This window comes from Trachinotus anak, unplaced genomic scaffold (assembly GCF_046630095.1).
Source record: "Trachinotus anak isolate AG129_WGS33_773 ecotype Australia unplaced genomic scaffold, CSIRO_AGI_Tana_v1 ptg000011l, whole genome shotgun sequence".
In the NCBI taxonomy this organism is placed as follows: Eukaryota; Metazoa; Chordata; class Actinopteri; order Carangiformes; family Carangidae; genus Trachinotus; species Trachinotus anak.
Genome location: NW_027273862.1, coordinates 27,849,840 through 27,865,592, shown reverse-complemented (window position 1 = coordinate 27,865,592; position 15,753 = coordinate 27,849,840). Strand labels below are relative to the sequence as shown.

At 40.2% G+C, this 15,753-nt stretch overlaps 1 protein-coding gene across 4 annotated transcripts in view; it reads left to right on the top strand.

Annotated features, from left to right (window-relative positions):
- LOC139628139 (C-myc promoter-binding protein-like) overlaps positions 1-15,753 on the top strand; it is a 71,659-nt gene that overhangs the window by 14,491 nt on the left and 41,415 nt on the right. For all 4 annotated transcript variants that reach the window (XR_011692700.1, XM_071489523.1, XM_071489524.1 and 1 more), the window contains 5 exons: positions 2,508-2,838; positions 5,900-6,146; positions 9,158-9,227; positions 11,290-11,459; positions 15,178-15,482. Coding sequence is in view for 3 of the 4 variants with exons in the window: in XM_071489523.1 (XP_071345624.1) it covers positions 2,528-2,838; positions 5,900-6,146; positions 9,158-9,227; positions 11,290-11,459; positions 15,178-15,482 (1,103 nt within the window). In the remaining variant the exon portion in view is untranslated. The remainder of the gene's footprint in view (positions 1-2,507; positions 2,839-5,899; positions 6,147-9,157; positions 9,228-11,289; positions 11,460-15,177; positions 15,483-15,753) is intronic.

Below are 15,753 nucleotides of genomic sequence, written 5' to 3'. Positions count from 1 at the left end.
TTTTGCATGACTGACTGGGAAAGGGGGGGGGGTAAAGTTTCATTTTAACACACAGAGATGCGCTTGAGTCCCTGAGGCTCAAAGGATGAATCTGGTCATCGAGGCAGACTGAGACTTTACTCCACTGCATCCAGAGGCTCCAAATCCACTGTAACACAGAACTGACTTAGAGTATTTCTTTGGTCTTCAGCACTTCAGCATTTTGTAAGGCTTTTATCAATTAATCAATCAATCAATCAGACTTTATTTGTATAACACTTTTCATACAAACACAAGTAACACAAAGTGCTTTACATAATAAAAATGCCCCCCCCCCCAACACACACACACACACACCAGTGTCAGACAGAGGATCATAAGAAAAACAGGAACTGTGGAAACACTATCATACATCTCATATTTGCATGAGGAAACACTAGAGGAAATGAAATAATGAATGAATGAAAAAGTAGGTTATTTAAAAGGAGAAAAAGGATAAATAATAAGGATAAAATATTGAAGTTAATAAATACAGAAAGACAGGAGGTGGACTGAAGTAAATAAAATTATAAATGGTGCAATATTAAAAGGAAGTAAAAATAGAGATAGAACAGTTGGGATAAAATTAATGAAAGACAGAGATGTACTGGAGTGATTAAAACAAGAAATAAAAGCTAAGGTATTAAAAGATATTTATGCAAAATGTAGATTTGCTCTGTCAAGAAGAGACAAGAGGAATGTTATGTAACTTCACTAAAGCCACAAGACTCAAGAAATATGTCAGTAGACTGAAAAATGGTTAGAGTGATAAGAACTTCTTTGAGTTTTACATTTTTGATTTTTGGGACCTGATGTATTTTCCATCTTTGTGGACAAAAATCGAGCATTTCTTTGTGTGCCTGAAGCAGTACAGAAGTCTGTTGCTGTTACTCTCTTTATGTGACATGTTTGTTATAATTTGATAAGATTTAGGCTTTGTCTGTGGCTCGGGTGGTAGAGTGGGTTGTCCACTGATGGCAGGGTTGGCTGTCCAATCCTCAGCTCCTCCTGTCAGAGGACACAGAACGCCAATTTGCCTCACTTGTAGGTTGCTTTGGATAAAAGCATCTACCACAATGACTAAATATAAATGTAATGGTCTAAGACATTTTCTGTAGTGAGTGTTTGGTACAGATGTGTTCATCATTTCACACACAACAAATCACATTGCATGAAAATAGAACCAAATCCTAAAAGTCAAATCAAGGATGCAAAAAAGTACCTTTTAAAAAAGAAAAGACAACACAAATTTAAGCAGCGGATCTTTTTAGATATGTCATCGTTTCTTCTCTCATCATTGATTTTTCTCTCAGTCGTGACTCTGGCCCAAAAGCTTTTTAGTGGTTTTGCCTCTGACTCTGACTTCAGTGGTCCCAACACCTCTGTTTTTTTGAAAAGGCACTGTGATCGTGACACAGCAAACAATCAGCGGGTGAGTGTTGTGCTGCATCAAAGTAACACTGAACTTTAAGGTTCACTGCTATCCCTACAGGGCGGTGAGTGTGTTTGTTGAGTCTTTGAAACAGCGATTTACCCCGTGAGCCTCTGTTTGACTGAGATGATCACGGCTTTAACTCGTGTCTGTGCTGCTTTTTTTTTTTTTTTTTTCCTGACAGTAACTGGGATAATAAAGTCTGAACTTTTGTGAAGAAGACCTGGCAGACACCATTCATTCACTCAGACCAGCTTTGGATTAGGTGCAGATTGTGCAGAGGGCAACTTTATCATTGATAAATGTTCTGTTTTCATTATTTTTCGACTTGGAGGTGACATCTCTGGTGTTTCTGCAGTGCTAACTTGTTCACCCACCCATGGCGTTACACCTTTCAGCCAGTGTTTCTTCAGAACTTGTAGATGATGTTGTACAGTCATATTGTGCCCTTTTTAGGACATATTAAGGAACCACTGTTTGTCTTTTATCACTGTGCTTAATAGGCTCCATGATATCACAAGCCTTCTAATCAGCAGGTCTTTATGTGGGACAGGCCTGTAATTGAGGCAGAATGTCAAGTGTAAAGAAACACCTCACTGCTCCCTTTTTAAAATGCACACTCAGGTCTGTGTAGCCTGCCAGGCTTTAACTGTGCTGTTCCACTGTTTAGAATTAGAGGAAGGTTCAAAGCCCTCAACACCAACAATGTCCTGTCCTCTACAGGTTTCGTCAAAGTGTCCTTGAGCCGGGACACTGAACCTTTAGCTTTAGTCGTGTGAAGTAAATGAATTCTGGTGAAAAACAGTCAGCTAACTGCCTGAACTGTAAATGGCTGCCTTGTACCTAATCATACCCCCTCTCATCCTCACATTTCCCACTTCTCTTTTCATTTACCCTTCTCCTGGCCTCCCCTCACTGAGATTTATTACTATGAATTTTTATTTTACTGCCATAGCAAGGACGCAAGAACTGTCTGAACCTGCTACCACAATGAAAATTAATCCTCACTCTCTCTCTCTCTGTGTCTCTGTGTCTCTCTTCTTCCTTCCCCCTACAGGCAGTTGGTGGGGATGGGAGATGATGGAGGACAAAGGCCCTCGTGTAGCCGACTACTTTGTAGTGGCCGGTCTGACGGACCCGTCCAAGCCGTTGGACCAGGAGATCCACTTTGATGATGTCTGCCACAAGACGGCCAAGCCCAAAGCACCCATCACCGACGTGGCTTTGGTGATCCGCTCGATGGGGGAGGAGGTGCCACCAGGGTTCACCTGCATAGAGACGACGCCAACCGGCCATTCAGCTGATCTCAACAATGGTGGCCTCATGGCGCCCCAGATCTTCCTGTGCTACAGACGAGGTTGCGACAAGCCGCCACTCATTGACCTGGGGTAAGAACTAACTTCATCTTAATTTCTCTTCTAGTTTGAGGCAGGAAAATAATCTAAAAACTTAAATGTGTCAGTATGAAGCACATTTCTTTTTACTGTAATTCAAATTTCAACCATCACCTGTCCCTGCATCTTCATTGAAAAATCACTTGTGGACAGGACTCTGTAGAAAAGCACTGATGTTGGTGTCAACTGTTCCCATGACATTGTATTATGCTCATAATTATCTCCACATTCACAAGCTAAACTATGAAATGCTCATGATGGTGTCACAATCTGTGTCCTTACACAAATACCCAGAATAGTTTTTATGCTTGGTTGTTTCCACCTCAGCGTGGTCTTACCTGCTGCGGCTGCTTCTTCTATAGGCGATGCTCACACAAAGACTGTTGTTGTAGAGATACAGTGATAGAATTTTCTAGACAGTTGAAATCAAACAAGAGCTTCAACAAACAAATAATTTTCATTATCAATTAATCAATTGATTATTTGTTCAATTAAGTGATTAATTGTTTGGCCAATTAAATATAATAAAATAGTTTAAAAATGCCATTTCCCTTCCTTGTGGTTACCAGCTGCTGTTATCAGCTGACAGTGCGTTTGCTGTTGTGTCTGTGTGTTTTCTTCTTGCTGTGAGACTCTGCTCTGCTGTTTCTTGCTATTGTGAGAAAGAAGCACAGCTCCTATTTAAAAAGTGATCTGCCTTGCAGCACTTCCTGTGGTGATTCTACAACAAAAGGGGGAATAGCGTGGAACGTCGTTCCATCTGTTGTCCTCAGCGGCATCTTTTGGACTGTGTGAATTCAGTACTGTGTGTTCAGTCTCCTCACACCTCTGCCCGACGGAGGCTGGTGATGACAATGCTAAGGAGGTTAATACTGGCCTCTGACTCTACAGAGTGCAGTGCTTATCAGGCGCTGACACAGAGGCTCTCAGAAGGTATCAGCAGCTTCTGTGTGCTGATAGCCCAGAGGGGCTGCATCTCCCAGACACTGGTAGGACTAATGGGAAGCTGAGGTGTGTGTGTGTGTGTGTGTGTGTGTGTGTGTGTGTGTGTGTGTGTGTGTGTGTGTGTGTGTGTGTGTGTGTGTGTGTGTGTGTGTGTGTGTGTGTGCGCGCGCAGGTGTAGCCATCATTTATGCCCATTTTTATGCCTTCCTGCTTGTGATAGCAGAGGCATTATGTTTTCAGGTTGTTCGTTCGTCCCTCTTGAACACAATATCTCAGTGAGGCCTTGAGGGATCTTCTTCAAATTGGTCACAAACATTCACTTGGACTTAAGGATGAACCATTTAGAATTTGATGGTCAAAGGTCAAAGTCAGTGTGACCTTATAAAACAAGTTTGGCCACAATTCAAGAAGTTAAATGCTAATCATTACACAATCTAATGCCAATGTCTAATAGAAGAAAATGATAAATTAATGTCAGCTTCACTGTGACATGACCTCAGGAACAGAGGGGCAGATTGACTATATTTCACATTTGTCTGATACTGAATTGGTGACACTAACATTAGGACTCACCTTGAAACTGTGGTGATTATTTAGATCTTCTTTCCTGCTGGGTTTAAAATGGGTGTGAGGTGTCCACATGACTTCATTGTGAATTGTTGCTCAGATTTTAGATGGAATAATTAGTATTATCTATGACCAGTGCTTATATTAATATCAACATGGCTTCATTCAATACTTACAATCAGAAAGGAGTATGAGGAGCACCAGCACCTCCAGGGTTCCTGTGTGTAAATTGTTAAGCAGAGATGGTTTCCACTCAAACGCTGACACATCGAGCCCTGTGATTACTGTTAGTAGCTGATGGCCTAAACAACAGCCAGACTCATTAATGTCGACATTTTCTGTGTGAAATTGGACCTCTGCTCGTTTTTTTTCCTGAGGATGAATGTTTTATTTCATAAGTGTTTCAATGTTTTATGATGTTTTTTCTAGTAGAGATGGGCCATCTCAGCAAAAATCAAGACCAGCTCCTTTAGAAAGTACTGCACAAATCCCTGACCTGCTTTCACAACTACAGCTTTTTGGAGAGGTGTTAAGATCTCATTTAGCAAACATAAGAACCAATTTAAAATTCTACTTCTTCTAATAATGTCAGCTGCACTGGTCTGATGGCAGAGGTCGAATTGACAGAATCTGGTCTGCTGTAACAGCAGAGTAAAATGTGCACACAGTTTTTGGCCTTGCTGTGAACAGAGCAGAATCACCACATCAATGAGCACTGAAACGGAACAGGACAAAATAAAAAAACTCCACACCTGACCACTTTGTGTTCAGTTCTCTTTTCAGCTTTCAGATAGTGCCACAAAATGCTTGTTGAGTTCCACAGTAATGGATGATAAGTGCATAATGGAAGCACAAAGAGGGATGTTTAAAATTGCTGCAACGATTCTAAGCACTTGTTCTCTAAGTGCTTTGTGTGAGTGTCCTCTTTTGCGTAATTGTATGGCTATACTGGCTTTAATATGTTTTTACTGACAGTGTACTTTACATGAACCTACAGGGATATACTGTTCGAGGGCTGATACACTAAATCACACATTTGTTAAAAATTAAGTTAAATTGTCATTAAAAAACGTTAATGGGCAATAAATATATTCTTATTTTTGACATTCAAATTTTTAATCTCAGGAGACTATCCTTTTTCTGTACAGGCAAAAAAGTTTTTATCTTTATATAAAACACTTCTCAACACAAGAATATCTATTATCATTTGAAAACAGTTGTTTTGTCAAAGTGTGCTGCAGTTTAAAGGATGGTTGACAGATAAGAAGTGGGTGCACAACACATATTACATTTGTGCTGGATCTTATTACAAGATTGCAGACGTTTGGCTTAATCAGCTCCATTCTGTGAGCCACTGAAAAACTGGGATAAATGCCCAATGTTACAATGAAATTTTGAGCTCCACCTAATTGGCCCAGTGAGATCATGACTGCACATGGGAATCACACTAATAGCTACACGATGATGTTTTTTTTTTTGTTTGTTTGTTTTTTTGGCTGACTGCCTCCTTCTGCCCCCCCCCCCCCCCCCCCCCCCTTTCTAGCGTGTTGTATGAGTGGAAGGAGCGACTAAAGCAGGGCTGCCACCTCATCCAGACCACACCCTCCGGTCGCCCGGCCAATATCAGTGGCAATTCCTCCCAGCGCATCTATGTCACCTACCGCCGGGCGCCCGAGAGTCAGCCGCACGCCGCCCTGGCTGTCACTGACATCTGCATCATCATCCCGAGCAAGGGGGAGACACCTCCCCACACCTTCTGTAAGGTGGAGAAGAATCTCAACAGCAGCATGGTGAGAGAGACACTGATGTATAAAAAACCTGTTGTATCAATTTCTCCGCTACAGTTCTTCATCATTGTTAAAAAAAAGCTTTTCACAATGTTCTTGTTACATTTTGTCTGGTGAGGTCAAGTCTACGTATTTCTAGCATCTACAATAGAGGTTTTATATTTGTCTTTTTTGGCATTTTTGCCTTTATTTGACAGTCTAGACAAAGACAGGTGCTGTGGCCGTGACTCAACCTGTGGACCTTGCAGTAATGTGGTATGGACTTTAATCATTAGGCCACCAGATGCCACTGCAATGGAGTTTTGATACGTCAGTAATAAACATAAAATTTTGGTGTCAGTCCCTCAGAGTCAAAAATCTTTTGATCTTTCTATAGCCGCCATTTTTTGCAAAAACATGCAACAATAATATGAAGAGAAATCAGTCACAGGAGCAGCAAAGAGACCAATGTCTACGCCCAGAGCATGGATACAAAAAAGTGGCATTGATACACCTTATTTATTAACAAACTATATTTGTGTCCACATACAGCAAGCTTTAATTGTTCATGCTCTGAAGCAAATGGGTAGCTGAAGTAGAGGTTGCAGGTTGACAGTAAGTGGGTCCAAGAATCCTTCTGAGTCTTCATTACAGAAAACCTCTAGAGTGTTTTGAACATGAAGTATTAACATAGTTTCTTCTTTAATGTTACTTCATGACATTTTGAATTCAGCAGACTGTAGCTCATCTTATCAGATCTTTGCCTGAAATTCAAAATGTCAAGATTCTGGGATTCAGAAGTCTTGAATCCTTCTCCAAGTGTTTTAAAGGAGAGTCTTAAAGTGGTGAAATGAGCTTTGGGAACTAGTCAGGAAAACAAGATGACATTGAGCCTTTTTGCAATGACAATGAGCACGCCTGACAGATTCTTCTGTTTCAAAATGATGCAGTTGTGTTGGAAAAAATCTCAGCCTCGAGCTAAGTAGATCTTATCTGTGTCTTTTGTGCAGGACAGAGGATGAAAAATAGACTGCAGCTCACCTGTTAATTCTACCTCAGAGTTAATTGTGTTTTTTCAGTAGTTAGGAGAGTTTCCAGCCACTGGGTTGGCTGCTTGAACTGGTTAGTGCATCCAATTATGGAAAATTGTGTAAAACCGTCCTACATTGCCTCAGGAAGTTTTTTTTAATACTGTGTGTGTTTATGCTGTTTCAGTCTTGTTTCTTTTTGAAGAGGGAAGTGGAGTCCCTTGAGCTTTGTGTGCCTGGTTTCCTCCGCACCCAGTATTTGTGCTGTTTAAGAATATTTCTCTCTCTTACCTCTTCCTTGTCATATTTTCTTTATGTCTCTTGGCTTCTCTCTCTCGCTCTCCCCCACCCAACCACACACACACACACAGAGTAAAAAAACTTTTCCTGTGTAGCTTGGTCTACATTTGGTATTTTATAGACCAGGCGACCCCCCTGAGGAGCTATATGTGGCTGCACGTGTGTCTTAAAATCTTTGCAAGCAAATGCTTCGCGTTAGTATATTTTCTACAGAGACTTGTGGTGCATGAAGGAGAGGATGAAGATTCTACGCTAAAATTGGGATTTAGCTACACTAATTTTTCAGTCTGACTAATGTAGGAGCTGTGAAGATCATTTTAATATTTCAGCGCAGCTCTGGGAGCTTCAGGGTGTTAAAGATTTAATGTGACTTGTAGTCGCCAAAGACCCACTTCCTCTCACCGTGACTAATTATAACAAATGTTTGTTTATCCTTGGTATCATCGCTTCTCTCTACATGCTACTGGCTAAGTTGCTAGCTGCACCTCAATCAGTTAGACTTTTGGTATGTCTAAATTGTTGGAGGGATAATATATTATTTTATTTATTTAATTATTATTTTATTGATAATTATTGTGACTGGCTTTTGTGGTGGAAGAAGTGTTCATTTTTAAAGGAGCTATTTGTAAGTTTTGCTATTGCTACATAGCCAGTGTTTGCAAGAAGAAACATGAGTTTAGCATCAATCTTTCCTTTACTCGCCAAGAGCTGTCTCTAGCTGCCTCCAGTCTACCCTGAAGACATAGCGCTGCTAAGAGGGCGTATTATAACCTCTTCATTCTAAAGACAACTATTGCCAAAGCTCTTGTCAAGCAACAGCAACCACCACCTGCTCCAGGCAAGAAACCTCATTCAATGGCAGAGAAAACCTACAAATAGCCCCTTTAAAACCAAACTTAATTTTTCCAAACAGCAATTTCATCACAGTGAACTAAATTCTGGTGGCCTCGAAGTTTGAGACACTCACCATGTAGTCGCAACATCACTGGTTCAGATTCAGCCAGAGACTGTTGTTGGCTGCTAAAGTGCTGCATCCAAAGAAATGTAATGAGAGATCAAAGCCCAGGTGACAAACAAGTTTTGGAGTTTGTGAAATTAATTTGATTGTTAACTGCATTTGAAAGGTTTTTATGATCAGCAGCTGACTGTCAAGTCTTACATTTGGGTGCATCCTTGAATGCATCCTCAAGGAGGTTGTCCAGCTGATAATGTTACTGTTAGAAAAGTAAAAAGTTGACAATGATGAGTTGAATCTACAGTTTTAAACCTCTACATTTTCATATTGTACTGATGCAATTCAAATACAATAATTTTCTGGAAGAGGGAAAAAAGGTCTAAAAACTTGCTTTTGAAAATGGCCAGTAGTGTATTAGTATTCGTAATTCTGTAGTTAAAAACAGTAGCATAACACCAAGGTAACAGTCATTACTGCAGCAAAGTGAGATGAGATCAGGAAAACAACAGGATTTTCATCTGGTGTTGAGTCATAATGGGCTAAAAACACAAAAACACTTAAATGTTCCTTTTAAAAACATTTTTCTAACTTGTTTAATGGTGGTTGTAATTTAAAGTGATTATCATTACTTCAGCTTTTTAAGGGAGTAACTCAACTGTTGGTCCAGATTTGATGGAGCTAGAGATTATCCATTTCTTCACTGGCCCAAAGGGACAACATGCTAACTTTTCCCACTTTGTTCTTGTTTTCAGTGGGGCTCCTCTGTCTACCTGTGTTATAAGAAGTCTGTGGCCAAAACCAACACAATAGCTTACAAAGCAGGTAAGCCTTCCTAATCCCATAACTACTGGTGCACACAGATCCAAATACTGATGTGTACCTCCTGTTCCTGGTGATGCATGATATCCAATAACATGTTGTCTGTAAATACTTTCTCTCCTTCCTCACTTTTTCCCATAATCACTAGCTTCTTGTGTGAGAAAAACCGAACAGTCAGAGAATGAGGGGGATTTCAGACAAAATTGTGGAGACATTTCCTATTCACTTGAATGGAATGACTAGTACTGTATATGGCGATTGCCTGCAGTTATATGAACAGTAAATTGGAGAAGTTGTTCTAAAGAGTTAATCAGTTAATTTTGGAGTGATAAATCTTTATGGCATTAAAAATATTACCTGTTTTTGTATGTGTTACAACTGAGCTGCTGCAGAAATGTCTCTAGAGAGGAGGGTCTGCTGCAGGGGAACCTGGCTGCATGAGGAAATTCTGCTACAGCTGCACTTGCATGCTCAGGCTTGTCGAAGCATGTTGATGCCTCAGATTTGGAGTGATGGGATAAGCCTCTGCACGCCAATATTCTTCCTCTTTATAAGGTTTAAATGGTTCCCATACACAGTATGTAGTGGTAATATGAGGTTTATTTCACTGTTAAATCCATCTGACCTTTCAGTGCCAAAAACACTGACAGAAGATTGTCGTTTTCTGATAACACTGTTAGCTTAGTGTGACTGTGTTTGGCACACCCTCAGATTGGCTGGCTGGTGTTTTGTTATACATGTCTTGAATATGCAGCAGACTGTGAACGGAGCGATCCTATCTGTTTTTCACTAATGCTTTGGATGAGTCAGCTCAAAGAAATGAAGTTTATTTTCAATGTTTTCCGGCCAGAAAAAAAATATCCAGCACGCATCGAGCTTTGAGTTTCTGAGACAGACGTGTTTTGCAACATCTGACTTTGTTTCTAGACAAATCCAGAATGGAACAAGCTCAGTTTGTTTTGCTGGTGAAAACATGGTTTTCATTTTGGAATGAAATGACAAATACAAATGTGCACAAACACATGTAGCTGTAGAGCAGTGCATACACAGGACATCTCCCAGTGTGCACGATACAGTTTAGTAATTCATAAGGGTGGAGAACTGGCAGGGACCTACTGAAATGATATTGATATACATGTGCACTCAGTCGGCAGCTTATAAGGTACAACTATCTAATACTAATGCTTTCTAATTCAGCTCTACAATAAATCCTCCTTCGTGAAGTTTATAATGTTTTTGTTGGAACTGTTTCAGAGGTGTTGATTTAACTTTATGGTCCATTTGGAGGCTGTAGTTTATGGTGCTGCTGAACTGTATTGTGTTACACTAACAGGTATTTGTATTATTTTGTGCATCTTCTTAATATCAGTGAGTGTAAATAAAGAGGGTAAATAACAGAAGCACTTCTCTTAACATGCTCCCAGAGTCCAAAGTAAAGCAGTTAGTTGCCTCCTCTTCAAATACTTAGGTGTGAAATGATACAGCATTTTAAGAAGTGTATATTAAAATTTGTACAGCAGTGTGTTATTCCCCTTAAAGTATCTAAATATGCACTTTAAAATGTGCTTTTACAATTTTCCAACATTTAAGGAATAAACCTTTGTCAGTGGTTTGACAGTTTCAAGGTTTGTCACTTGGTAGGCATCAAGTTTTTACACTACACAAACTGTTTTCCTGAAGCTGCTGTTTGCACAGTTTGTGATTGTTAGTGCTGCTTGTACTGCACCATCCTTGAGCCAAAGTTAGATGTAGCACCGAGTTAAGAAAATAAAATAAAATCACTGCTTCATCGCTCCTTGTTAGTGTCCACTGACAGTGACTAATTACCCTAAGGCCTGATTAGCAAGCACTGATTTCTTATTACAAAGCCAGTGACTCAGCAAAGTTGTACAGTAACACTCTGATTATGGTAAATTGAACTTGTTTTGCTTCATTTTAAGTGTACTGGAAAGGCGGTTTTGCATCTACATTAGCTTTTAATTGGTAATCACAGGGGGGAGGTTGCACTCAGCAGCTCTCTAAATTGAGTCCTCAGCTTGTTTGTTCTGTTTTGTTTTCCTGTTAGGTTTATTCAGCAGATATCCAGAGGAGGACTATGAGTCATTCCCACTTCCAGAGTCTGTCCCCCTCTTCTGCCTCCCCATGGGGGCCACGATCGAGTGTTGGCCAGCAAACACCAAATACTCCCTCCCTGTTTTTTCCACCTTTGTCCTCACCGGAGCCTCTGGAGAGAAGGTAAGATGGAAGTGGCTGGATTCACTTCTCCATTCCTCTTTTTTCTCTCTCTCTCATCCAGAAGACTAACAACCATCTTAGTGGCAGCATCAGATAAGAGAGGCTGGCAGTGACTGTTAGACCTCATCAACAGACTATAACTGCCATCCATACAGCTGACATGCCCACAACGGGGAACGAGAAAACCTCAATGCTCTGCATGCCAGAAGGGAAAGTGGGTCAGGCATGCATGCTGCCATTGTCTGTTGAAAACCTCATATCTCCTCATCTAGTATTTTTTTTTTTTTTTTTTAGGATGGGCCTATTGGCTGAAAAAGAAAAATAGATAAAATGATTAATAAAGTCGTGACTATATTAACACCACATTAATGACAAGACTTTGTTTTTTGGTCTGGAAAAGTTGTTAAACTGTGAGGTTTTCATCGGAGAACAACAATGCATATTTCTCCTCTTTCTTTATTTTCACTCATTCACAGTAATGCACGCACAAACAAACATCATATCCCAGTTTCAGAGGCTTGGATAAGCTTTATTCCCAGTTTTAAGAAACCTGAATATGGTTTGCTCTCGTTACTTTTGGTTTGTAACTTCCTCCGTCTTTGTCAGCTGTCTGTTCAACTGTGTCTTTAACTTGAGTCATGTTGTTGTTTATAACACAAGTAAAAGTCTTACACCAGTAATTAGGAGGCTAGACTGATTATCATTCTCACTTTCCATTACTGGCAAAAGGACAAACCAAATCAGATTGTAATGCATTTTTCACTGCGTCCTGATGTTTTACAAACCAAATGATTAATTCAGAAAAGAACGGGTTCATTAATTGATAATGAAAATAACCTTTGCAGAAGCAACCTTAGCAGTTTGGACCTGAGCTGACTGGTTGATCCAACATCTTATCGGGAAGTTTTCTCTGTTTCTTCCTTCAGAGTTTGGATAGTGCTGCCACAAGTGATCCTCAAGCAGAGCAGAGGAAACAAAATTCCTCTTCAAGGCACCTAAAATATGTTGCCCATGTTGTCAGTGTCTCTACTATTTATTTCGATTCAAATTCATGTTTCATGTCTTTCATGACAGTTTGTTTACACTGTCACCAGACTGCAGATGCAGTTCCTTGAGTTCAAACTAAATATTACACATGTAAATGTGACATGTACATGATTCCCTCAATCTGTACAAGTGTAAAAGAAACACACATGCAAATGTATCCAAACAACATCTGTGTAGCTCAGAGAAACATTTATCCATCTTGAGTCACCACACACACACACACACACACACACACACACACACACACACACACACACATTCTTGGTTTCCAAATCAAAGCACAAGCCCCGTCTCACTGTGCTGGTTTGTGGGTTTGGAAGGTGGCTCAGTTGGGAACGAGACTCTTGTTGACACATTTTGGTGAATTATGTGGTGAAACACAATTGTGATTGAAAACAGGTAACATCCAAAGCCTACTGGTGTTTAGATAGCAGCTCCTCTGCTGAACAAGGCCAGTCAGGGGTCAGGAGCCATCGCCGGTGCCAGACCCTCCGCGGTCCAGTGCTGCTGAGTCAAGTTTGTGTGTGTACAGGTGCTTGTGTGTGCGTTTGCATGTGAGATTGGAGGGCCTGCTGTAGCTCATGCAGGGGGATATTTAGTGAGGACAGTGTGTGTGCTGATTTGTGTTTTACTGGCCAAGGTCAGAGGGAGACTCAACAGGACTCTGGCAGTCTGCAGACTCCATGTTTAACTGAGGGCGTCACCTGTTGACCGATGTTACACACAAATCACTGTGTTTCTATCCTCATGAGAACCCTCTGTTAACTACATTCACTCTCGTAATCGTAACCTTCACCTCTGCATGCACAAGATCCAGGTTAAAGGGTGTCCTAGTTGCCCACCCACATCTAAATGCAACAGCAATGCTGTCAGTGTTACATAACTACACATTAGGCTTTTGGATTATTACTCCTAATGCATTAACACATGAGCAGCATTTTACTGTTGATGATGATCAAGGTGGAGCAAATTAGAACTACTTTATGTGCTGTTGAATCATTAAATCTGCAACAGTGCATCCTGTTTTTAGAAAAAAAAATGACGTTTTGTTAAAAAAAAAAAAAAAAAATCTGCAAAGTAACTAGAAACTATAGCTGTCAGATAAATGTAGTGCAGTGGAAATAAGAAATATTGTTGAGAAGATATGTAAAGTAGCAGAAAATGAAAATACAAGTAAAGCACAAGTACCTAAAAACTGTATTTAAGAACAGTATTTGACTATTTACTTTCCACCACTGCCCGAACAAACTGTCATGTTATTGTCTTTTTTCATCATCATCTTCTTTTTCTTTGAGAGTATTTGTAAGTGTATTGTGTGTTGGTTGTTTATAACAGAGTAAAACTAAACCAGCCCAGAATGACTTTGAATAGGTGGGGATTGATTAAATGTCTTTGCCCTGAAAGATAAAAAAAACAAAACAAAACAACACCATAAATGTTTTACATCTCTTTCAAAAAAACAGGTCGGATTGTCATTCAAAGAGTAGAAACACAATAATGTTCAGCTAATAATGCTCATTTCTGAGCACAGCAGCAAATAAAGGTTTGAGGAGTTTGTTGGTGGCTTTTTGGGGGAAACTGTTTAAAACCGACCCACACGAGGGGCCCGGCCAGCAGATAAGCCTGTTAGCGTTGATCTGTGCATGAATTGGGAAAGTCTCATATTTCCAGGAAGCAGAGGGGATTTATTTGGCCTAGTGTTGATACTGGCTCAGCTCACTGCTGTTTGTTTGGCCACAGTTGGCCCTCATGGTATTGATGTACAATAAAGGTTAAACAGTGATGCACTATACTCACTTTATTTCTATGCTTATTGATGTTTCCATTTATTTAACAGTGCAGGGATGATTTCAGAGGGCAGCATAGATGTTTCTAAACTGTCTTTTGCTTTTCATTCAATTTGTTTGTCCAGGTCATCTGTTGGACTTGAAGCCACTTCTTCTGGATATAATATAATATAATATAATATAATACAATACAATACAATACAATACAATACAATACAGTATAATATAATATCATTTAAACAAGAGCTGCTTGAGTTTGGATTAAGGTTTGAATTAGTCTGATTTAAGTTGGTGTTGCGTGCTATGAGTCAATAAGGCTCCCCTTAAGTACAGAAGTAAGTGTGTTTTTGAGGGTTTGTGTGTTTATACAAACAGGACTGTAGATAACTGGCTAATACAAGCTTGAAAGCACATACTTTATTTTGATAATTGATTATTTGTTTTAGTTAATTTCCTAAGTAGAAATACAAACAGTCACCAATTACAGCTGCTCACTGGAGAATATTTGCTACTCTTTGCCTTATTTTAAATTGAATTGAAATTTTTGTAAATTGAATTTTTTTTCATGTCATTTTTGACATTTTATAATCTAAACAATAAGTTAATAAGAGGAAAAATTGGCAGATGAATTGTTTTAATTGAAACTAACAGATTAAGTAAGAGGTGCATTCAAGACAAGCTAAGGTGTGGTGACCTCTGACCTGCACATTTATTTTGCCAGTACAACATTTGAAAGAAAATCCAACATGGAGACATGTCTAACTGTAGCATTGTCACATCATAAACAATGAAGCGATGCACCGTGGCTTTTTACTGTATGTTTATCCCGAAACTGCACTGACGGCTGATGGTGAGCTGTGCGACCAACGTGTCTCCTGTTTCAGGTGTACGGTGCTGCCATTCAGTTCTACGAGCCGTTCCCGCAGGAGTGTCTGACCGATCAGCAGCTCTCCCAGCTGGGCCTCCTGAACCAGAATCCACACAAACCCTCCTCCCCCTCCAACACTACGGCTGCTGCAGCCACTGACAGCACCGCCGCCACCAGCAGCACCGCCAACCCCCGCTCGATCCACACCAACAAGTGTATCTGTCTGCTCTCCCACTGGCCCTTCTTTGACGCTTTCCGCAAGTTCCTCACATTCCTCTACCGCTACTCCATCTCTGGCCCTCATGCCCTGCCCATCGAGAAGTGAGTCCTCTCTGTTTTTCTGCGGTGTTCCTGCTAATTGTCATTCTTAAGGCACGAGTCAAGCAAAAGATCCACACACTGTGCTAACAGCTCCCTGCAATTTTAATAAAGCAATGTTGCTAAAATTGCTTGGAGGTATTAGCACAGTTCTAGCACGGCACACTTTTGTTTGACTCTTGCCTTAAGTTTGATTTTTGATCCAGAACCCGCTTCACACTTGGTTTGTAATTGTCAGTGTTAAACATATATATCGAAGGGAATATATATTCTG